This window comes from Phlebotomus papatasi, chromosome 3 (genome assembly GCF_024763615.1).
Source record: "Phlebotomus papatasi isolate M1 chromosome 3, Ppap_2.1, whole genome shotgun sequence".
NCBI classification, from domain to species: Eukaryota; Metazoa; Arthropoda; class Insecta; order Diptera; family Psychodidae; genus Phlebotomus; species Phlebotomus papatasi.
In genome coordinates, this window is record NC_077224.1 from 89,350,562 (window position 1) to 89,375,917 (window position 25,356).

General features: G+C 31.6%; 1 protein-coding gene across 4 annotated transcripts in view; it reads left to right on the forward strand.

Moving 5' to 3' along the window:
- The first annotated feature begins 1,627 nt into the window (after positions 1 to 1,627).
- LOC129806305 (CUGBP Elav-like family member 1) overlaps positions 1,628 to 25,356 on the forward strand; it is a 43,884-nt gene continuing 20,155 nt past the window's right edge. The window contains exons 1-4 of one of the 4 annotated variants that reach the window (XM_055854777.1): positions 1,628 to 1,869; positions 16,095 to 16,228; positions 16,337 to 16,430; positions 16,748 to 16,955. In XM_055854777.1, coding sequence (XP_055710752.1) covers positions 16,798 to 16,955 — 158 coding nt within the window. In that variant the 5' untranslated portion in view covers positions 1,628 to 1,869; positions 16,095 to 16,228; positions 16,337 to 16,430; positions 16,748 to 16,797. Of the gene's footprint in view, positions 1,870 to 7,579; positions 9,671 to 15,653; positions 16,014 to 16,094; positions 16,229 to 16,336; positions 16,431 to 16,747; positions 16,956 to 25,356 lie in introns of those variants that run through there. The other 3 variants (XM_055854778.1, XM_055854780.1, XM_055854779.1) reach the window with 3 other exon arrangements.

The following is a 25,356-nucleotide window of genomic DNA, read 5'->3' on the forward strand; positions in this document are numbered from 1 at the left end:
ACACTAATTTTCATACTTATACTACACCGTATTTACTACTGCCGTAATTTTCCCTAAGTATACAAACAAAAAAAGTCAAAGTTGATTAGTAGGGGAGAGTGGGGATTTTTAGGGTACTTCAACTCTGTCTCACTTAGTCTTCAGTGACTTTCATTTAAAAACAAAAAAAAACATTGTTTAAAAGAACCTTTATACTTTTGGTTAATTCCGAAAGCAACTCATGCGGTTTAATTCATTTTTAGATACCTTTTAGGAACAGGCCAAGTTAGTATTTTGTCTCTACAAATCTAAGACGTAAAAAATTTCAATTCTTAAATTTTTAAATTCAAAGTTTAGCCACTCTAGAGGGTTCATTGTTCAACTGATTTAGTGTAATTTGAATTTTTTGGAAAGGTCTTGAAATTTTCAATCCAGCTGCATCGGTTAATTAAACGGTAAGGTTCCCGTAAATGATTTATATTTGTCGAATAATATATTTTTTATTTGTTCGTAAACTTGCTACTAACTATTATCGAAACAAAATTCAGTAATGGTTTTATGATTTATTAATTAATTTCATTGGTAGTTAACCGGTATGCGTTCAAAACGATATCGCTAGTTCGAGCCTTCTGCAAAGCTGATGTACCTTCCCATCGCATATTACCGTAAGTGCGAGTGACTTTGATACTCCTTGTTCGTAAGCCTTTCTTTATTTCTAGAACTTAAGAATGTTCTTTATCGATCAGACATGGTATATTAAATCGGTAAAGATCATTACTAAGGTGCTAGAACTAAAGAAAAGTTCACAGTCACCCTCAAAGAACAAAGTCACCTTACATAAAATACTTCAACCTTACAATAAAATACTTCATACTTACGGTACGTAAAATAAATGTAACATTTAAGGACTAATACGTTCATATCAGTTTTGCGCAGATTAGTTTTATGCGTTCATATCACATTTATCAGCCTATATCAGTTTTTGAATAATTTCTATTCAAGAAATCAAACAGCGTATTTGCAAAAAAATGATGCATAATAATTTTCTTATTTTCCGTATTTTGGTAAAATTCAATTCGTTTTCAACCAATTTGAACAACATAAAATTATAAGCCAGATTAATTAGAAAATTTGGATACTTTTTGGTTAAAGTATTAAATTTCATATGGAGAAAAATTGGGACGTTTAGTTGTGCTGCGATTATTCAACGAATGAGACTAAAACGAAAAAAAAATCAGAAAGAGATTAGGAAAAGTCAGCGGGTTATCAGAAAATGATGCATGTGTATTGAGCATATTTGTCAGCCGGTATAGAGTAGTGCAATAAAATCAATTGCAAGTGCCAGCACGTAAAAGCTTCAATTTTTGCCTTGAATAACTACTGAAAAAAAAGAAAATGTAGCCAGAGAACGTCTGTTAGATTAAATACTTCGATCAAGTATTCAACTCTCAAGCGGCTTATCGTGCTGATAAGAAATAATACTCCCTCCCGAGAGACTCCAATACATTCGGCTTATTTTTCACTCAATTCTGTGGATCTTCGCAGTGTGTTTGGCTTTTTTTTATCACCAATCATATTGGGTTGTTTAATAGGAATGGTATAAGACACATTCGAGTCACTTCACCAGAAATTACTTTTAAGTTAGTCGCGCATGATCATCTGCAGTGAAACGAACGGAAGACGTTTCTCTCTTTCAAAATTTTCCCAAACGCGAAAATGTTTGCATTTCTGTTGTAAATGATCAATTTTGTTTATTGCTTTTGTGACACTGTTCTAGTATAATTTTTCAAAATTGTTTGATTTCTGTTGTGTTATATGCTTTTTTTCTATATATATTTGTCTTGTGTCGTTACTTCTTTTTTATGTACCAAAAAGTGTGAACATTTGCAAGTATGCGTTCTGTTTCCTACCCCCTTTTATTCTCGTACTGTAAACATTAACATAAAAAATTTTTGTATTTTAATGCCAGAACATGTTGCATAAATTAGTTTGAAAAATATGTGTTTACTTTAAGTCCAAAAAAAAATAATAGTATAACGTCATATATTTTGTTGTCACCAAAATTAACTCCACAAAATTGAATAATTCACACGAAGATGCAAGTAATTTTGGTGTCTGTGTACTCTATTGCAGATATATGATTCAATAAGAATGATATAATTTTACAACATTAATATCTGAATTAATTTCCTCACATTTAAATTCAGTTTTAATAGGAAAAATTTATTGGCAATTTCACAAGTCATACAAATAAATTAAGCCATTCTGACGTTCATTGAGATATTATAGGAAATATTGAGAGCAAGAAATGTTTACTTAAGACAATTTTTAAGACGAAATTGTTTCTTTTTTTCAATTTTCACAAATGCTGTACAATGTCATTACTATAGTTGCAAACAATTTACTAATTCCACGGAATTTAGGTATTATACTTTTCGATTTTGGAATTTTAAACTATATTTCTCGGATTTCAATGGCTCCGGCACACATTTTAGATAAGGTGAATTTCACAAAGTCAAAATTCACAATACTTTCTTTTTTAAAAGCTTTGAAAAAGTTAATTTTTTTAATAAAGTTAATTTTTTTCAAAACTATCTTCACAGTTGTTAATAAATTATTTTTGCAAAATTAAAGTATAAAATCAATTTTAGTACCCAATGAAGATTACAAAGTAAATGATTAGAAGGAATCACACCTAATTTATTATATTTTAAAAGTTCTAAGTTTTTCTTCTAAGTTTTTAGTACATCATACTTACTTTAGTACTTAAAGTTTAATCTTTGAATTTTGTGGAACAAAAAAACGGTAAACGCTATTTATTTTTCTCTCAAATATCCACAAAATATTCTGTAACCTTGTGTGTAACTTTAATTAGTACATCTCAAGCGTATTTTTTTCCTCTTGTACTAAACAACTCTGAAAACTTGGACTGAGGTTGGAAAACTTTCTGTATATTCTGAGAATGGATTATCATTTTTTATAATTAAATTCCTCAGTTTGTAGGAGAATTAAAGTCTTTTACTTGCACAAAAATTAAAAAGCTTAATTTTTACCTCAAAGAAATTTTTCTTTTTGTTCGTGTTTAAAATCAGAGTAAAATCTTGTACTAAATTTTATTTAAGATTGGAAAATTTCAAAACATAAAATCAGATTGTAGATCCAATCAAATCAATTGAATAACCGGTATTTTTTCCTACTTTAAAGTGAGTATCGTTTGTCTGCTTCGTGGAAAACACCGAGCGATTTTCAGTACTTCACGGAATTTATTATTTCTTCTTGATCTGAAAATTCCACAATTCCCACAATTCCTTTTTTTCTAAAATTGTAAAATCAAATAATGAAAATTAAACAAAACTAGAAAATTTTTAGTACTTCAGTTAGTTTATTTCCTCTCCTTATTTTAAAAATTCCATAATTTTTTTTCGTAGCTTGGAAATTTTTTATAATGGAGAACGAACTCTTTATCCTAAAACTCTTTATCCTAAACATTTTTTTAGTACATGCTTGTTCTTACATGCTTCTGTGCATAATTGACTTCAGTTTCTGTCGCGACTGGTGTTTTTGGCACACGAAAAGGACTGGGGAAAGCAAGCGTGAATCGAAATACGAACCAACATAACAAAAAAGGCAATAATTCAGAAGCACTTGAGAACAATCATGTACTAAAATAAATGTTCAGGAGAAAGATTTCTTTTTACACATTTTTAGTACATTGTCTTATATGCTTCTGCATAATAGTTCTTGTTAGGACTATTTTCCCCAGTCCTTGTCGTGTAACAAAACGAAAAGAAAATTCGATTTTTCAGAAGCATATGAAAGAAGTCATGTACTAAAAAAATGTTCAAGAAAAAGACTTATCCTTACATGATCATTGGAATAGCACCATTTATTTTGCAATAAAAAATATATGAAAGCTTTAATTTTTCCATTTCCATAAGTTTGATTATTTTTTTAATCAAATACTTTTCAGAAAGACATGCATTGAAAATTCCGGAACTCTAATTTTAGTACTTCACGTAGCTTATCCCCAGCCCCCTACTTGTTCTAAAAGAAACTTATAACTCTTCTGTCAAGGTCGTAAAAGTATTTTAGTACAAACTGTAAATAGACTGAAAATATTAGAGTGGTTTATTGGAAAGTGGCTGGAAGTACTAATTTTTCCAGTGTCCTATTTCTCTTTGGGATGTATTGCATTCATTTTCAGTTAACACCCTGTAATGTAGGACAGAAAAGAAGTGCCAAAAATGGGATTTACAATCTGATATACTGAGTGAGGTGAAAATATGTTATCAGAGAGCGATGCTGAAATTGTGTGTACATTGAGAGTCACTTGAATAAATTCAACGACATGTGGAAGCGACACAGGTGTTTCATGATAGTGAAACTTTATGTTTCACAAAAAAGAGAAACAAATTTTTCTCAATATTTTTTTTCTTAAAAAGAAAAATCCAAAGAAAGATTACATAGTCTTGCTTAAGTCTGAGGAAATGGATCTGTATAAGTATTTGAGCAGAAAATTTGAAATAATTCCTAGGAAGACTCATAAAAGAAACAATAAACATAAATTTCGGGTGACTCAATGAAGTCATATGTTCTATTTTTTCTGGTCCAACTGTCATAATTCGGTATAAATTTTTAGCGTTGTATAAAATGATACGACGATGATGTTATAATTAGTTTTGATACAAGATAAAAATAACCCAAATATTTATATATATGTATATAATCTAAAGAATTATATATGCTATGTTGTACGCGTATCTGTAGATATGATGTGTATGATTTCAGATTTTTTTGTGATTAAAATAAATCTTTCAATTTTTTTTTGTCAGTGGGAGTGAAAGAAATCTCATCATTTCTAATGAAAATACGATAGCACTATTTCATATAAAATGATCTCGATGAATGTAAAAATAGAAGACGCTCTGGATTTCCAAAAGTTGTCACACTTGGCAAATATGTATCATACAGGGTGTTCTATTCCTCATGCCTTATGCAAATTCCAAGTACGATAAAATTCTTTTCTACAGAATTGTACCGTATTAGCTTTGTTCCACCTAATAACCATCGTTTCATTTTTCAGTCTTGCCTCAATTATTAATTAGCTTTGGCTATTGATTTCTATTATTGGGGATACTTGTATATTTGTTGTATCCCTGAACAAAATAAGAGGCTCACATTTCAGAGTATTTAATAATTTACTAGCCAGAGAGGTTGCATGATACATGCAACACATAAAGTTACTTTACTTGTCGTCTTTCTACCATTTCATTGAACTGAAGGTGGGAAAGGATAGCCGGATCCGTTTTTATCATTTACCACTTAAATAATATCTGGGTATTATCTGGTCAATTCCAATTTTCAAGAAACTTTCAATTGAAATTTAGATGATATGGAATTTTCTTTATTGATTTCTCTCAGACTGTTCGGATGCGATATAAATAGTTTTTCCAACACTCATTTTTATGAGAAGTCTTTGACAAATTTATTACACAAGGCGCTGTGCGCCTAGGAGTGGCATCAATTAATGCACCAACATAATTATTACTTATAAGATTTCGTAGAAAATAGAGTAATAATTCTAAACAAAGCCGAAAGTTTCACAGAAAACTAAATTCTGCTAGAGCTGAATAATTATTATATTATCTGGGTGAAAAAAAATTAAAATTTTCCAGTAGGGGAATTCTATAACAGTATGACAATGTCATGTAAGAAATTTCAAAATTTTAATCTGGTAAATTTTTTATTTATTATTATTTAATATTTATTTAATTTATCCGAATAAATTCATTGAAAATCAGATTGATATTACTTACTGAGAGCTTCATAAAGCTTCTTGCAAGGACCCATCGGTGCTCATAATTGCAATGAAATTTTTAGAATATATAGTTTAATTGTTATACATTTATATGCATAAGAGCCAACATTAAAATTATTTTAATTATGTTGGAATAAAACTTGACAGAAAAAATGTAGCTTTTAAAACTTCGTGATCCATGTGATAATTTAAAGGGATTTCTTGATTAATTCTGAAATATTTTCTGACTCAAATGAACTTTTTCAAAGGCACTCTACAAATGAGCAGAAAATAGTCAAATTTGCTCAGTAACAAAAAAATCAAAGCAGTAACAATATCATTTAGATTTTGGCAGAAGGAAAATAAACAGTTTTCAATTGAGTTTAGTGAACATAGCTATTAATGCTAAAATTCGGGTGACTTACAAACTAAAATTTTTTAATTTCAACAGCTCATTTATTTTTTTTTTACTTATCTGATCGATTTAGAATCTTGGAAAACAATCGTAAATTCATTATAAGTAGGGAAATATTTTTGGTAAAGGTAAAATTAAAGAGTTACGAATCATCTTGGAATTTTTAGTTTGACTTAAAGAAATTTCTGATCACTTTTCACTATTTACTGACCAAATTTCAAAATTGTAGATCAATAATGTCTATTTAATTTTTAATTTCTAAATTCCGTTTAATTTTATTATTTCTGGTCACATTGAAATTGAGTCACATTGATTATCCAATGTAATGTAATATTTATCTGAGTAAGATTTCTTTAGGGGAGATCGGGGTAGATTAGCTACGAAATGAAATTTTTGATTGCGTATAATTTGCACAAAAAATGTTTGTATGAGGCTGATAAATATTTCAGTGAGTAGTAAGGGAAGTATATATTTAGGATAACGAGTGGTTTCTTCAATATTCCTTCGATGGCAAACTATATGGTACCATTATCTAAGACTGTACGTGGGTAATTCTACCCCGGTCTCCCCTACGATCCACTTGACTTTGCAACTTCATTCCAAGTGTTTTTTCTTATTAATATAATATAAATTTTTTAATAATATACTATAATTTTTGTTTTAAGGTAATTCTTATTTATCTTCAAACACAGAATAAAATTCGTAAAATTGTTCGTAAATTTTTATGAATTCCTCTGAGAACTTTACAAAGTGCTCTGAAGTCCTTAAACCCATTAAAAAGTTCGTAAAAGTTTGCAATTTTTGACAAACATTGTTCGTGATATTATCACAACGAGCAAATTTTGTGCTTTCACAACAATTTTTTCGTAAATTTTAGTAGAGATTCTGTATAATTTTTTGTTCGTCTAGCAAAACTATACGTACAAATGTCCAAATTTTACGAACAAATATTTGTAAAAGTAGAAGGAATGCTCGTCAAATGATCATGTTACGAGCAATGTTATTGGAAAGGTGCATACTTCTGCAAACTTTTTAATATGTTAAACGATTTACGAGCATTTGTAAGTTCCCAGTAAAAATCCACAAAATTTACAAACAATTTTACGAAATATTTTATATGTTTACTTATTTTTAAATATTATTGTTTATGAATTACTTAATTTGAATTAATCTGTGATATGCCAAATTTCCTGTGATAAATCCAAATAGTGAATAATCCATTTATCTGAATACAAAGACTAAGGATTAACTTCATCAGTCAAAAAATTATTATTTTGCATAATATAACTTCTTTATTCACAAATTTGACAATAGTACTAAAACAATGCAATTTAAAAAGAATTTCTGAAGGTGTCTTCTTCACAACTTATAGATTATTTTTTAAACACCTTTTGTATGATGCAGGATGGCTCATATAAATTTAGAAAAAGTTTTCCATCGTTTTCACATGGAGGTTGGTCACCAACGCTAAGACGGCGGTGGCCACTATTACTCAAACATAAAATATTTGTGTTCTGCATCCCTGAAACATGCTTTCAAGAGGACTAGCTCAATAACGGTTATGTATCAATACATTGGAATTGAAATTGAAATAATTGTAAGCCCTAGATCGCTTATTAAATCGCTTATTTATTTGGACTTAATTTAGCCACAATTGTATTTAGGGTGAAGTATAATTGTATTTTTTTCGTGAATGAAAAAACATTTTAAATTTGCGCTCTATTCTTTACAGTATACAAAGACAGTGATAAATATTTAAGCAGTCCTATCCAAAGGCTTTTGTGATGATATGATAACCATTTAATGATAGCCTTTAAAAGTAGAGACAGTCCTTTTAATTTCGCTATAAAGAAAGCTGAAGGATTTATATAAAATATTTAGAGTTAAAATTGAAGATCGTTATCGAGGAATAGGAAATTGGCTTGGAAATTGGTTTTCAAAGTTTTTTTTTAATATTTAGTTCATAAAATTACCAATTACGATACTCTCTGAATAATGCGTCGGTATATTTAGATGAGAATGAGCAGTCTAAATGATCATTTCAATTAATCTCTTATGGCATTTCAAGTCTCGAAAATTCTTCTAAACTGCCGCTAGATATTTTAATACAGGCACCCTGTATATTAACATGTTTGTTTATTTGTTTACTTATTTATATTTATGTAAGTCAAACTATTACATCCTGTGCAACTTTTCCTGTCTATGTATATATACGAAATATGTTTGACTTTGGCGAAACAATTCGGCTTGATACCACAAAATTAGCATTTAGTGTTTGAACAGTCTAAATTTCAACACCATCCATCAATATTTTGGTGATGATTTTAATTTCTGAGTAAATAAATGTAAAGTTACAGACTTATTGTAGTGGATTTCGGGGTTTTGCGAATAGGAAGTGCCCGAGGATGGGGGAAGATAGTTGTGATTTTGCTATATATGAACTATATATAGCTGAATGATTCGGCGGTATCCATTGTGATGTTGTATGAATTAATATTCGGTGGGCTACCGTTGCAAATTTACAGTGTAACACCTACAATGTGATTGTGTAATATAAGTTTATTAATGGTTGGTGAGATTTTGATTAGGGCGCAGTCGCAACATTGGGATTTCGCGCAATATTCGGAATTCGACGATGTGATGCATTTACTACCGTGTAAGTGTCACACTCTTAGTAAAGCCTGGAGTGTTCAGTTTCCTTGCCAGGACGCTGTCGTTCAACCTCGCAGCGACTACAGAACACTTTCACCGCTTGTAATCTTTTTTCAAGAACCTGCAAATTTATCAGACAGTGTATCGTGAGGCATCACTCGTAATGGACTCTGTCGGACAACAAGAAAAAATTCTATTGAGAACTATTGCAGTAATTTCAGAGGGAAAAATCTTCTGCCTGTGACTGTGTTAGAATATTCGCGAAATGAGGAGAAATAGGACACCTCAATCAAATTATCGAGACTGTTTTTTTTTGTACGGAGGCAGGAGTTTTAGGATAAACGAATAAAAAAACACAGACTCGACGGCATAAACTATTTCGAGTGAAAGTGCAAAATGATTGGATATTGCTAAACCTAGCAATTTGTACATCTGGCTCAATTAAATTGTCCAGATTTATTGATTGAAAATGAGTTCAATTGAGTGTAAAACAAATGTGTCCCCTGAATTCAATAAAAAGAGGTGAACAATTCCGTGTTTCTGAAATAATCATGTTACACATTGTTAAGTGAATTATCGTCGTCACAATTTCTACGTTTTTTTTTCTCGTGATAATACCCGTGATACAAATGCAACTTTTCACATTGCAATGAAAACCTGTGGATAGTGTTATTAATCATATTTGTAGTCCACCACTTTGGAACTAAGACATAAAGAAAAATATGTGAATATTGTAACTTTTCGTGCTGTAACGAAAAAAAAAACACAAGGAGAAAATAACTTTCGTGTCACACATAATCATTCAAGTTCACAAGTTCAATGGAAAAGTATGTAAAAAGAAAAATTTTACAAACTCAATTCGTTAAAAGTAAACTGTCTGATTTATCGGTGCAATATTGGGGGAGCACAAGAAATATTCAATTTCCAATTGAATTACCGGGATTTACTCAATTTCCAACGCGGAAATTCAATAAGTTCTAAAGAGAGAATTTTTGGATCAAAAAAAAATATGTAGAAAAATTCAAGGGGAAGATATTACAGCCGGAAGTGATGTACAGTAAATGGGAAGTAAATGAAAACGTTAGGAAGAGGAACTATGAGTTTTGTTGCTAATAAAAATTATAACTAGTTGAATTTTAAGTCAATAATTTTTAAGTAAAATAAATAAATAATATTTATTTATTTAAAAATTATGAAATCATTAAATTTTTGGATTTTCCATGGGTGATCTATTTGTGTCAATGTTAGAGATATTATATTTGTCCATTTTAGACCGTTTTACTCAAGATTTGGTTATTACTGCCAACGTTAAGTTAAATCGGAAATTTTTGCATTACTGACAAATAAATTAGGGCAAAGCGTGCTACCTTCGGACGACTCAAGCTTCGAACAACTCAATTTTTTCTATATTCCTAATGGATTTGACTCATAGTTCATTCCTGGAAATTTGAGGCGTTGAACTGGCTATGAAAGATGAATTGTTATAGGCTTGATTCGTCCGAAGGTAGTGTGCTTTCCCCTATGTGTATCTGCCTATCAATTATCTATTTTATCGGAAATGAAGTAAAAATATTCTTTAACTGCTCAGTTGGTAATTTCGTCCCTTTTTTTATTACTCCTTCGTAAATTCTACAATACAATTTCACTCTAATTCCTTGTTTTCCCACTTTCGACTTAAATATAAAAGTAAGTGCTTTACAATTTGAACTCATTGCGTGTACTTTGAATAAAAAAGTACTTGAGAGAATATTAGTTTGACATAACTAACCATAAATTAGATTATGATACTATAATTTAATATTTCGTTCATTGTAGGGTCGAAGAAACACCTGTTCGGTAGGAAACTCTTATTGGCAATTTTTACAAAATAGGGAAGACCGGAGTACATTTAGTCAGGGGTAGAATTAGTCAGTGAATTTTTCTCTTTTCCTTTAAAATGTGCATTGAGCAAATTAATTTTTAATGAAAGTGGAAACACATCCCTATATTCCCTGAAATATTTATAAGTCTGATCTTGTTATCCTACGATTTAAAAACATTTTTATTATTAAATGGTTCTAAAATTGTAAATTTGTTCCTACAATTCTTGGCTCAGTATATGGTTTTCTGAGTTGCTAGTCAAAATATCATAGTTTTACCTTGTTTCTGGTTTAATAAAGTTAATTAAGAGATATTTTTCAATTGGATAATAATTATCTTCTTTTTTATATAAGATGATAGATACAGAAACGGTCCTCGGGGCTGTTTAGTCAATGTGACATACTTCTTCATTATCTTCTCTAGAAATAGTTAAGGATTTTAGAGCTTTGAACTACACGGTTTTATACAGCCAATATCCTAATGCTACTTATTAAACATAAAAACAATAGACAAACCTTTTCATTTTTCAACAAACAATGCGCAAAAAAAACTTCATCTAAAAGTACCCCGATCTCCCCTATTGAAATTTTTATAATGTATCTCATAAAATGCAAGTAGAAGTTTTTTTTTTATTAATCTACCTTTTTCTATAAAGATAAGTGTTCAAATTTCTTATGACAAACAGTACAAAACAGTGTGCCAATAGGTGTTACTTCGACCCTATCACCAATTTCAACTCCTAGAGGAAAATGGCAATATCTTAGCATAAAAATCCGCTTTTCTTGCATTCTGTGAAAGAAAAATCGAAGAGAAAGTTATTATGTCGGAAATGGTATAGAGATAGTGAAGTCTTTTCATTTGATTTGTAAATTTATGGAAAAAGTATCACAAAGAAGTGGTCAACATAACATATCCTTAACAACTCCCTCTACACAGAAAAGAAATATTTATTAAAATATTTAGAAAGAGTTTGTGAATTTCCGTTGGGCAATAACTAGATTCTTGAGAATTGTGTAAATCAACAAACAAGTTCGTAAACGTTTGTAGTTTTTCACAAACATCGTTCGTAAAATGATCAATTGATGAGTATTTACGTTCTTTTACAGACATTTTTGTTTGTCCGGCAAATCTTTACGAACAAATGACAAATTTACACGAACATTTTTATGTTTGTCTAAAAATATTTACAAACAATAATAATGGGAACCGGTGAAGGTCGGATTTTCCCCAAAGCATTCGGTTCCAACTCGAAGTTTTCCTCCGTTGTTCCTCAGTGGTTCCTTTGTGTAAATGTTCTTTAACTCCAGCTGCACTGTTCGCAAAAGTTTGTACTTCTTACACGAATATTGTAGAAATTCGCAAACAAAAAGGTACATTTTTCACAAAATTTTACCACTTGTTCGTGTGTCTTTAATTTGTCTTCAAAAACTTTACAAACAAATAACAAAATATTACGATAATTTGAAAAAGGATATATAAAAAAAATTCGTTAACCCTTTAAGGACAAATGGGATAAAAATGTCCTAAAAAATAAAAACTAATTTTTGCGACTATTAGAGTGGAAAATAACATGCAATTGTCAAAAAATTTGTTTCTGTATTTGGGACACTGATCTTCCACTAGTCCTTAAATGGTCTATAAGCCCCAATTGCGAAACCACAAACATTTTCCAAATATTTTACAATTATTTTTTAAATGCAGAAAAAATCCTGAACAAAAACTTCATGCACAAGGTTTAGAGAATTTTTTTGAATCAGATATTTGATAGATTTTTTATTGATTGAGTCCGATAATTTCAAAAATTGTTATCAGTTAAACTCCATTTTGCTTTGATGCTCGTGATCCAGGAAAAGTTATTTTCCTGTTTTTTTTTATAGCCAATTTAGCCTTAGGTCTAATTCTTCTAAACCGATTTAAGTGGGCACAAGAGAAAATTGATAGTCTTTAAATGATCGACAGCTCTCTAGAAGCAGAGAAGTTTGTAAAACTAACACGCGAGACGCTTGCTGCAGTATCATGAATGCCAGGAAACATCAAAATTGCATTTTTAGACATTATTAAACGCTTATTTTCTTAACATTTTGCAATTTTTGCGAATTTGTTGAAAAATATTTTATATAAAACCCGTATAAATAATTACCTTAGGTAGAATATGTTATGTTGGCTGCTATCGGTCTCTATTTACAGTTTCTTTTCAATATTTTTGAAAAAAGTCAAACGATTTATGTTCAAAACAATGCTGAAAAGACAAGAACATTCGAAAATGTATCGTTACTCTCCAAAACATTTTCGGAGTGGTGTACAAATTTTTAACCGCACTGTATCCCCCTTGAAAATTTTCTCCTTTGTCCTTTTGTGCTTCTCCCAAAGCGATTTTCGTGAGAAATATATAGCAAAACTTTGATAAAATGAATTGCAATTTATAAAAAGGAATTACAGGATAAATCCCGCCGACACCAATATCAATATCAATAAATATAGTATAAAATCTTGATAAATGGCAAAAAATTTCTTCCGCCAAATTCCACCTTAAATTGAATTTTCCTTGATACGGATATCTGTAATTTGTGAATTAAGGGTCCAATTTCAGAATCCCAAGAACTTCTCAATGTAATCCATTTGGCCCAAAAATAATGGCTCTATCTTGAATTTTGCTTATAATAGAAGGGTCATATAAGACATTTTCAAACAGGAAAGTATGCTGTAAATCACAAAAGGGTCGAATTCAATGAAGCAAATCTTCCGCGACAACGATTTTCCACCTACGGAATTTTAATTAGGGCTTGATTTACGATACCTACGTGACAACTCGCGATAATTCCCTGCAAGACAATATTGCAGAAATTGAGAGGAAAAAAGCATTTAACAAAATTTTGCAAATGTCACCATAAATTTGGAATTGCTGTCGAGACGTTTCAAAGTACTTCATTAAACTTTTCAGCCAGAGGGGGAGAAATATTTCACTTTTCCGACAGCTCACTAATATTTCGATCGATAACTGCGTCCGTTTGGCCCTGTGGACTGGGTTAGAAAATTTTGATAATGAACTAAAGCTTTTTAACACCCTTTGTATCTGTTCATCTGATATATTGCCCGAAATCCTTTATTAAAATTGTGACAAGGCCTGTAACCACTGCTATTGCAAATTTCAAAGCAATTTCCATATACAGGGCAAAAAATATTGTCAATTTAAATGAAATACTGCAAGCTATTCTATGATTTAAATCGAATGATTTGTTATGCGATTTCATTTGATAAATTTCTGTACTACTAATATTTCTATCGTACAATACGATGGTTAAAGCGTAGAGGTACCTCTTTTGGCCATTTGGACACACTTAAGGCCAACTTTCAATTTAAATGGCGCTAAACAAGATAAACATAGTAAAACTAGTAATATATCTCAAGATCCTAGAAAGCATTAAATGCTTAATGATGTCTTTGGTAAATGATATATTTTCTTCGCAAATTTCAATTTATTCCTGCTGAAAAAGAAAAATTTTGAACAAAACATATTCATCTGGAGTTCAATCAGTTAAAAGCAGTCCTTGTCTTCATTTGTTTCTTTAAAATCTTTCGATTATTTCTTTATCAAATATCTATATCTGTATAGTATCTCATAATGTTAACAAAAACAAATTATTTAGTAATTATGATAGCTAGTAAAATAAATTATGTAAAATCCTTAAAAATATTTATTCAGTATTTTCTATATAAATTTGAAAAAAATATAAATATAAAATGATAAAATAAGGTAAGGGGTACAGAGTGATGATCCAACATTTACGGTCGGTCCACGCTTCACTTACATATGGGACCAATATAGAAAAAAATACGAAAATACAAAGTCAAGCAAAACTTTCATTATCCGAAACTTCAAAACTTTCCCTTGTTGCAGTAAATCAATATCAGTCTTCCTTTGAATCAGTATAATTAAAATTAGGCGTATGTTTGATTTGCACCCATATTACGAAATGATTGATAAATCTGAGCAAAATATTCAATATAGTCAAAAGATAGCAAAATTAATTATCCTGCATTTCCAAAAGAGAGCAAACAAAAATATTAATATTATTTTAGTAAATATTTCATTTTGAATTTTCATATACTCGTCTACGCAAACATAAGTAACTACATAATGTAGATGCGAATGACTTTGCACATCTGCTTTTCATAAGCTTTATTTAATTCTAGGACTTTAGGACGCCCTTGTTCTATGTAATCTATTATGTCCGATCAGTAAAGGCTATCCTTGAGTGCTATAATTAAAGAAAAGCTTACGATGAAAGGCGTACAAACTTATCTGTATCTACCGTACTTTTAATAGTGAACTTTCAAATTTAATGTGTTCTAGAGACTTATGTGCAATAAAAAGATCTTTTACATCTGTCACACAAATAGTAAAAATTTGTTCTGTAGATATGAAGCTGTAACGGTTCTATAATATCTAAATTAATACTAAGACTATTACTCTCAAAGTTTCGAAGCAGAAGCTATATAACTTAACATCAGGCTTATGAGATTTTTTCACATTCTAAGATTGAAGTTAATCAATATGAAGGTAGGAGATAACGGAGCAGTTTCACATACGCAAAGTATAAGAATATACTTTTTTTTTGACTTTGTAAGTCTAAAGCCATTCGGCTTATTATGACCAAGAACCATTTCTAAAAAGCTAAAATGCTAAATAAATAAATGACAAATAACAAACAACACAAATAAATTACGATTTGTCTCCTTATAAAATGGACTCACACACATTTAAGGCTGTCTGTCAGGAAATACTTTAATGAAAAATATAAATAATATAGAGAAATAAAAATAACTTTAGCAAATTAGGATAATTTTCAATTCAATTTCGCAAAATAATTTTAAAATTAAATTGATCTGTGTGAAACTACCCTATTTTCCCGTATTGATTGTAGATTGAAAGCTGGAGATGTTTATTGTTTATTTTTGTATTTGATTATATCCGTTATCGTGTTGTATTATAAAATTAATATTACTACAGATTGAAAATCGCCCCCTATAAAATCAGAAAATCGTAATTGAATTTAAGGGGAAAACACGCACATCAATCAGGAAAATCAATCTGGAGGAAAGTTAATTGAAATCACTGCTACAAAAGCAATTTCAGGCGTTTTCTCATTTTGTGTTCTGTCTTTATGCCAATGAAATGAATAAAATAAGACATTTTACCTATTGATGAAATTTCACTGGAGAATATCAACAAGGTGTCAAGGGAATTATTAGGATAAAGAAAATGAGAATGTTTTCTGCACACAACATGTTTCTGCCCTGAATTGGCAGGTGACTCTTTTGGAATTTTAAGCATTGCAGAGCGCAAAGGGGGATGAAAACCATTGATATTAATGCTGTATGTAAATTCAGGAGGAAAAATTCTCAGAGGGTAATAGACCGAGGTGACACTAGAATTTTCTCTAAATGGCTTCAATATGAATAAATTTTCCCCAAGTAAATTCTGCATTCTGGGATTGATGGTACACCTCTCTTGGCCCTATCAGGTATGCCGCTTTTTGATAAAGAGTTCAAATAGAGAAAAATAAAATGTTACGTGTATTTCATACAAGTGTTTGTGTTTGCAAAACGACAATTTCCAAACTGTACAACAGGTAGAGGCTCATATCTTATCTAATTTTTGGCCGTTGCTAGGAAATGTTATCACCCACGGAGCAGTATGATATAAAATGCGATAACGCAATATGGGTAATATGTTACTTTTGTCGTAAGATACTCATATTTTTAGGTTCAATTCAGTTGTATCAAAGTAATTCACTCGTTAACTTCTCTGCAATATTTTGTGCTTTTCAAAAGACAGAAAAAGAACAAAAAAAAAGCAAAAGAAAATATACTTAAGATACAAGAAATCTCTTAAAGCTTTTGATGAAATTTCATGCATTTAATTATTCGGAAACCTATCTCTTGTGCTTCTGGCAATTACTTAAGAACCGCGAAAACAAGCAAAAATCTTACAATAAAGTGACAGTGTGACATCAAAAAAATATTTCTTCTTGTAACAATAGGCAACGCCGTATAAGAGAACCCATTGAAATCTACCTCAGCAATTAGTTAAATGGAAATGTTGAGTTCATTGGATGCTCTGGCGGGAAAGATCTCTCCTGGATCAGGAAAAAACAGTCCAAATCAGCAGCAGGTGGACAACAATGCCAACAAGATAATCCCCAATATTCATCCATATTCAAAGCAGGAGCAAGCCCATGCGAGAGACCAGTAAGTACACTTTCCATTAATCATCATATCTGATATTAGGGGAGACATTCAATACAGAGCTCACCTAATGTGATTATAATGAACATTCAGGATCTCAGAACGAGCTCAAACTCTGGCTAAAGTATTTCGATTGGTTCCCAGAATAATAAAATGTATTAATTTATCTATAAAAAAAAACTTAACTTCGTCGAACTGTAATGTGCAGAACACACCTACGGCTTAAGCCGAGAGACGGCTTAACATAATTGTTATCAAAATAATGATTACACTACTTTTCCATGAGTTTCCCGCTAAACCGTGTCTTGAATTAAATCGTAAGTCTATCTAGTGCATAAAGCGATCTTTAGCGATTAAGCCTAGTTGTCAAATATCTCAAAATCTCAAACAGCAACCAATTAATGTGGTTCTTCTGAATCCAATAGATCATTTGCCCATATTAATCAAATTCTAAGTCAAAGTGATCGACAAAACCTTGACTTATAAGAAATTACGGTCATTACGGTTTTTGTGTTGCTTCACTCTCAATGTGTCGACCCGACTTCATGGTGTTTAGTGAATAGTTCCTAGTCGTTGAATTTCATTTTATTTTTTAATATTTTAATTTTATCATATCCACAATTACACACATTCCAAACAGCCTTAGGCTCGGAAGTGGTTCTTCCCTCTCTCAAATTCAGTCTGGTCTGCCTACTTTCCTATGAAATCATGAAATGATGAAATTGTAACAACTGATTGAATTATACAAGCTAAGATGTATGGCAAAGCCTTATACGGGCTTCAGACCTAAGGCTTAGCCATATGGCTTAACTTCTCTAATTTCTTATCAATCAAGATTTTATGGAAAATAATCACTTAAGATTGGATATTATGATCAAGTAATCGATTAAGTTCTGAAAAATCAATAAAATTGGTTGCCATTTCAACCCTCGGGAACTGGGCTAAACCTTAGGTCTGAAGCCAGCATTAGGATTGGAGCCTTTATAATACTGGTTTTGAAATTCTAAATCATAAACAGTTTTACTGGCTTTTCAAGATCAAATACATAATATTAATGGTAGCACAACGTTCCATAAAGGGATAAGGCATTCTCGCAAGAACAATGGCATATCTTTTATTATTTTCTTACACAAAAATTGGGTTGTCATTCAGTTCCATGCCCTATGGAATCAAGTTAAGTGAAGCCTGAACCTAGATCCAATTCGAATCCTTGTATTGAGGGAAGTCCTGGTTATCTAGAGGAAATTCGAGCCCGGAACACTTGTTTCATAGACCAAGTGTTGTACCATTTGACTCCTTAAATGCCCCTATATCTAATGTATCTAATGGATAATAATCTTTTAATATCTAATCCTAAGCCATATGCGTTAAGACCTGTAGATTAACTAAGAAGCTAATTGAAAATTCATGGAAATTTAATTTAATCATAATTCTATTTACAATTCTGTTAAAACTTTTGTCCGATAATCTTCAGATTAATTCAGATTTAGTATGATTATGCGAGCTTCAGACCTGAGACTTAGCCACATGGCTTAACTGCTCTAATTTTTCAACAATCAGTATTTTTTGTAAAAAATCAACTTACAATTGGATTACTAAGAACAAATGATATATTAAATTCTGCAAAAGCAATAAAATTGATTGCCATTTACGATTATGAGACCTTCGAAAACTGGACTAAACCGACAACATTCATCGTTCCTTATTTAATTATATTACGTAATTTGTTTTATAATACTTTTCGATTATTGAACTTATACTTCACATATTCCAAAAAAAAATATTAACACTTAAAATACTTCACAATAGCGAGAATTCCTGTGAGTATATAACAAATTCGATTTTGTGTGAAAATTATTTACTGTCCTTTATTTTTTCTTAATAAAAGTACAATAAGGATTTTTAATATGTATTTTGAAGTACTGGATTATTTTTGCCATTTTTTACATTGTTCAGTTTACAATGTTTCGTGAAAAATGTCTAATTACGCGATTTAATCATTTGCACCGGGCGGTATTCTAACTCACAACTATGACAATTAAATAGGGTGTAACACCGCCCAAGAGCCGACCACTCTTAGCGATTGCACCACCGACTTTGAAGTGTCAAAAGTTGCACGAAAAACTTCAAGCTAGGTTTGTGTCTCGACTAAACTGTACGACTTTAATGCGTACGGTTTTTTCATCTAATGTTTTTCTTTAATTTCGGACTTTTTCTATTTTCTTATTAAATTTTCACCTCCTATCCCAGAATAAATGATTGGACAGATTTATAATGTCGAATTTGTTTAATAAGTGTGATAAAATATGCCAATTGTAATGGGAAAGATTTAACGATGACGATAAAGACTTGGCTGACAATGTGAATCTTCCCTAATGCCAATTTTCCTCTTACAAGTCAGAGAGGGAAACCTAGAGTTCAAAGTGAAATCTTTGGAGAAATTTTCCCAAAGGAAATTTTCGTTCAGTTTATTCAAGACGTAAACTTTTCTCACTGTTTATGATAATTTTCTGTCAATGTGATTCCGACCTAATTCCTAAATTCCATTACAAAAGTTTGCATCAGCTACTTTAGCATAAAATCAATTTGTAGAATCTTACGTGGTGTAAGCTGTTCTAGGCTAATCACTGAATTGAAGTTCCTGTTAATAATGTTTGGTGCCTAATAGCCTCAATTTTCCCGAAGTTAGATTGTTCTGGCGCGCGAGGAATATTTCCGCATCATTGTTTGTGGCTCTGCAGGAGTTTCTGTGTTATTTGGAGTAAGAAGGTGCTTTTCTCAATGATTGCGCTGAAAAGGTCATAGAGAAAATGTCTTGGTTTGAATGTCAGGATAAAATGTCTATTGAAGAATTTCACTTGGCGCCGATTTCTAACGATGGAAACCATGAAAAATATTTTCAACCATCGTCATTATTTCAATTTTTGGCACTGTGTCAAACACCAATTCGCCCATTTGTCTCCTTTATCTTTAGATAATCACCTTAATCAGTGCGGAGTTTCCGCTCGCATCACATTGAGTGCATCGAGAGCATCGAGAGCCTAATCAAAGATCGATTAGTGCTTCGTTTGAAATGAAATATTTTAAATGGGTGAAATTAACCTGTGACTCGTTGATACTTTTTAGCATATCCCTCTCTTTTATGTACTACACAATATACATTACGTACTAACCCACTTTTATTATCACACACGGTGGGAGATAGTACATGTCATATATATAAAAAAAACATATCACATTCGGAATTTCAACCATCATACTAAAATTTCCCATTTTATCTTTGCAGTCGTATAATTCAAATTAATAACTACGATGAGTAGATATGAATATAATTATTGAAATAATTATAATTTTAATTTTAACTAATTGATAATTATCAATTGATTGGCTTTTCATTGAATACTAGTCAAAAAAAAAATCACTTCTATTCAATTTACATTTTCAGTCCAATTTCTGCGATATATTTGATCATCGAATTTCATTTAATTTTGGAGCATACAGAAGAGGAAATACTAACCCCAATTTTCACTATGACTCACAGCATTGTGTAAGATTTACAAAGTGGTGCAGCTGCATATAAAGCACATTGACTGCGAGATATAATGTTTCTCATTGCTATACTGGTACTATTGAATGACATTCTGAGAGATTAACTTTTTCATGAAACCGGAAATAGACTAAAGTGTGCAGAATTTTGGCCAAAATTTTGTACAAAAGATGAGCAATTGGGGTAGGAAAATTTATGCAAAGCACTACATTGCATTTAATGTACTTGAGCTGCGGATAAAAGGGTCATTTTCATTCGTTTAGGGAATTTAGTAAAGTATTCACTGTGCGATTTTTGCAGTTCTGTGTTGTAAGTGCAAAATAACGTTTATAATTCGCTAAATATACAAGAAGTTAGAGGATGAGTACTCCAATATCTTCTACATATCTGATACTTTTATGTTAGAGCATTAGATCCCTATGGCGCTGAACTCCTCGGGTCTAGTCTAAGGACCCAAAGAGACTTAGGCTGACACTTGACATTTCTCCAAATATTTCACTTTGAACTCTAGGTTTTCCTCCCTGACTTGTAAGAGGAAAACTGGCATTAGGGAAGATCCACATTGTTAGCCAAGTCTTTATCGTCATCGTTAAATCTTTCTCATTACAATTGGCATATTTTATCACACTTATTAAACAAATTAGACATTATAAATCTGTCCAATCATTTATTCTGGGATAGGAGGTGAAAATTTAACAAGAAAATAGAGAAAGTCCGAAATTAAAGAAAAACATTAGATGAAAAAACCGTACGCATTAAAGTCGTACAGTTTAGTCGAGACACAAACCTAGTTTGAAGTTTTTCGTTCAACTTTGGCACTTCAAAGTCCATCAGAAAAATTGTTCTAAATTCTAAATACCGTAGATGCGGATGATTTTGTTCTCCGTAAGCGTCTTTGACTCCCTCATGTTCGCAAGCTTATCTTTAATTCTAATGTTTACGAATGGTGATCACCGATCAGACATGGTAGATTGCATCGGCCGGTGGCAACCAAAATCCCGAAAGCCAAAACCCGAATTTCGAAATTCCTGAAAGGAATGAAATTATATGGAGGAAAATGTTTAGAATAATTTCCTAAGGGACAGAAGATTTCCCTTTGCCTCCAGCAAGCGCTGGTATAATCGTGGGATTAGCTGTGACACTTTTAAGAATTCGGGATTTTGGCGTTCGAGATTTTGACCTTAAGTGTTAGAATTAAAGAAAAGCTTACGAACAGGAGGGGGCCAAAGTCACTCACGGAGAACAAAATCACCCGAATCTACGGTATAATACAGCAAATTCGTTTAAGTCGCTGTGTGATATCTGCAAAATTTTTGCAAGAAAAAGTGAAGAATCTTCATATTTTATCAGGCTTGATGGGGCCCTGTGTTCGCCTGGACCAAATCTATAACATATCAAAAAATAAAAGAAATCGTAGGAGCTATTTTCGAGAAAAACCACTAAAACGTGGTTTTGGACGGGATGGAGGAGGGTACGAAGGAAAGAGAGCAACGGCTAAAGATGTCATTTTTTTATTGGAGGTCACCGAAGACCGGAAGTTGATATCTTTTACCGTTTAAGCTCTAAGATGGAGACAAGTTGGAATAAAAGTCGATTATGGAACTGCCTTTCTTGAAAGCTTGCAACCCCTCTTAGTAAAATCTTCACTAATATTAGCAAAACACGAATAGTACCTTAATGCATTACTCTTAATATTTTCATAACAATTTTTCACGGGGAAAAGAGAAATTGAACTCTTTGCTGAGAAAATATTTACAATAGTGAAGCATTTTCTTCCAGATGAGGGCATTGTTTTCTACCGCAAGTGGCGCTGGTAACTGTTCTCAATAATAAATTCTCAAGCTTTTAAAATAACGTACTTTTAAAGTGTGCCTTTTGTAGCACATGACATCAAGCAAAAGCATAAAAGATAAAACGAGTGATCATATGATATTAGAATTTCCTTTTAAACTTTCAGAGTTAAAAGTCCAGCTTTAAAGAAAAAAAATATTTATTAAAAAAGCAATTTCGTAGCGCAAATGGGGATAATGAGAACTAAGAGCGGAAAATAGTTAAAACTGAGATATGGTTCTTCCATTGTAACAATGCGATATAAATTAAATACATTTTGTAGCCCTCAAAAAATTGGAGAAATAAATTCACACTTTGTTAGCCATCTCTTGTTTCAAATCTCTTACAATTTAGATTAAATCTCTTCTTTTATCAAATCAGTTTAACCGTAAATTTATTTAATTAATTTCTGCAAGCATTCATATGAATACTTCTTCAATATAACATCAAGTTTAATGTGAATAAAATATTTAAGGCAAAATTATTCAAATTCATACACACACTTAAATAAATGCAATAGATCTAGAAGTTATGTAAACAAGGAAATTGAGGAAAACAGGGAAATTTGTCCCATGAATAAGAATTGAAGATTATGTGCAGCAGAAGCAGTCATTTACACAAGAGACACTTCCCCTTATATCGGAAAAATCGATGTGAGGAAAAATATGGAAATTTATCTTTTTCCCAATAGAAAATTTTCTATTGACCAGATTTCCACATAAAGTGCAATCAGAATATTATTCATCTAGAAAATCTTTACGAACTTGAGTGAAAAGTAATGTTGAAAACATTGTTGTGAAATTTTCTATTGCTGCATTTTTCCGTTCAATACAATTCCTTTTTGTCCGATGAATATTTTCAAGTAAATTCTACATTAAGATCATATCACTTAATCACTATAACTTAGCCAATCCAATTAATTTCTGTTGCTGCACCATCACCATGTCTATTTCTTACTCTAACCCCATGAATTATTATTGCATATGTAGATATATGGGGGGATAACATATTGAAGCACCACATCGTGGAATCAACCAACAGCTGATGTTTGTGTCTATATGAACAATATTTTCATGAAATAATAATATTTATGGTGGTATATTGGAACACGAAGAATAGTTGAGCACAAAAACGGGGTGGTTTAGTGGAAAAGACTTCGCGAAATGCTTTCTTTGGTTGGATGAATAAATCTTTTTCTTGTCAAACTGAATGAATTGTTACAGTCCACTATTTTCAACCCAAGTAGCATTGATTAATTACATTTTGATTGTATTACTTTTTCGTCGTACGATAGTAACACCACAAGCTCACTAATTTTTACGATACTTTTGCTTGTACTAACTTATTGGTACTATCATCGTAACCTGTTTAAAATTGGAGTCATTTTTATGTCATAAATACGTAAAATTTCCCAAAGAAACTTGCTTTAGAAATATAGGGGAAAGCGGTCTACCTTCGGACGACTCAAGCTTCACACAGTCAATTTTTTTCCACATTCTTAATGTATTTTACCAATGGCTGGACCCAAACCATGCATAATACACCTAATTTTCCACTTCTTCAAAATGGTAAAGTGAAGCTCAAGCACTTCATAAGAAATCAACCATAACAATTATTGATCACAAATATATAGGTCTGAAAAATTCAGCGGGGGTAGTAGTAGCGTATCTCATTTTGGTTTTTGATATTGCCCTGACCCAGAGAAATGTCATGACACATAGTCTTGTCCTGTTGTAACGTCACTGGCTCGCGTTTTTTGACCGATATCCGAGCAATATCTGTTGATAATGTCTCTTGGTTTGAGCAACTCATATTGCATGATTCCCCATCAATCCCACTAAACGCTCAGCATTGTCTTCTTCCAAAGGAAATTGATCATACTTTCGATTTTGATACTTTGATAAGGAAAGCCTGCAATATTTTACGTTTGGAGATCCATCCCCTTTTTTCATTGCTTATACCAATTCGATACAGGAAACTTTTTCTTTCATACCGCAAAAGTAAAACTTCAGAAGTTTAGATCACGCTAGGAAACACATTGGCGAATCATGTTTAACGCTCCGGCAAACTAATCTCATCATCTTTATCAATAGCTTCCAGATCGACGCCATCAATTGTTTTTGGTCTTTTGGTTCTCTGGGTCGAAATAGCAAAATGTAAAGCATTTAAACTGAATTTTTAGGTGTTTCTTTTTTTATGTGTCTCGAGAGGCTTCTTTAATAAAATTCTTAGCTTTACTTGATTTTTTTATGTGTGATTCCTTCTAATCAAACCTATTATTCGAGGGGAAGTGAAAAAGTACTCCTCCCCGATAACACTGTTTGGTTTAGAATATTTTTCGGACTAATTCATAAAATGATACTTGGGAGTCGGGTGGAAAGGACCTACCGCTTAATTTAAAATTTAGTCACAGTTGCATTACAAATTTGAATTCGTCGACTTAAAAAAATTGAAGAAAAAATGACGTAAAGATGAAAACGTTGACGGAACTACCGGAATTCGTCGGACAATTCAATAGCCCCATATATAGATCCAAAAACCCTAAGCCGATATCTTTTACCGTTCGGCTTTTTGGTTTTTTACGTCTAAATAATATTATATAATAACATAATTATGCGATGAAATACATTTTTTCCGCGTTAAAATAAAATACCAATCAATGGTTAGATTATGAACTTTATGTGGAATAAAGGGTTTTCTAAAACCGATAGATTACATACATTGTTCTCTCTTTGAGTTCGAGCAAGATAATTTGATTACTCCCTAGACTGTGGTACAATATTTAGCTAAACGGAAAATAATCATTTACACAGCAACCAACACAAATGAACCCCATGGAGCTGCCTAAGATGAACTGACTGATTGTATGATATAATCCAAATTGGACAATAAATGCCTCCTCCTGTGAGGTCAAACTATATCTCCCTCTAATTCGCTCAGAATCACCCTCAAAAGGATTCTTTGGGGTGCAACAAGCTTATGGGATTTATTTCTATGAAAATACCCTCAAGACATGATTCTTGAGTA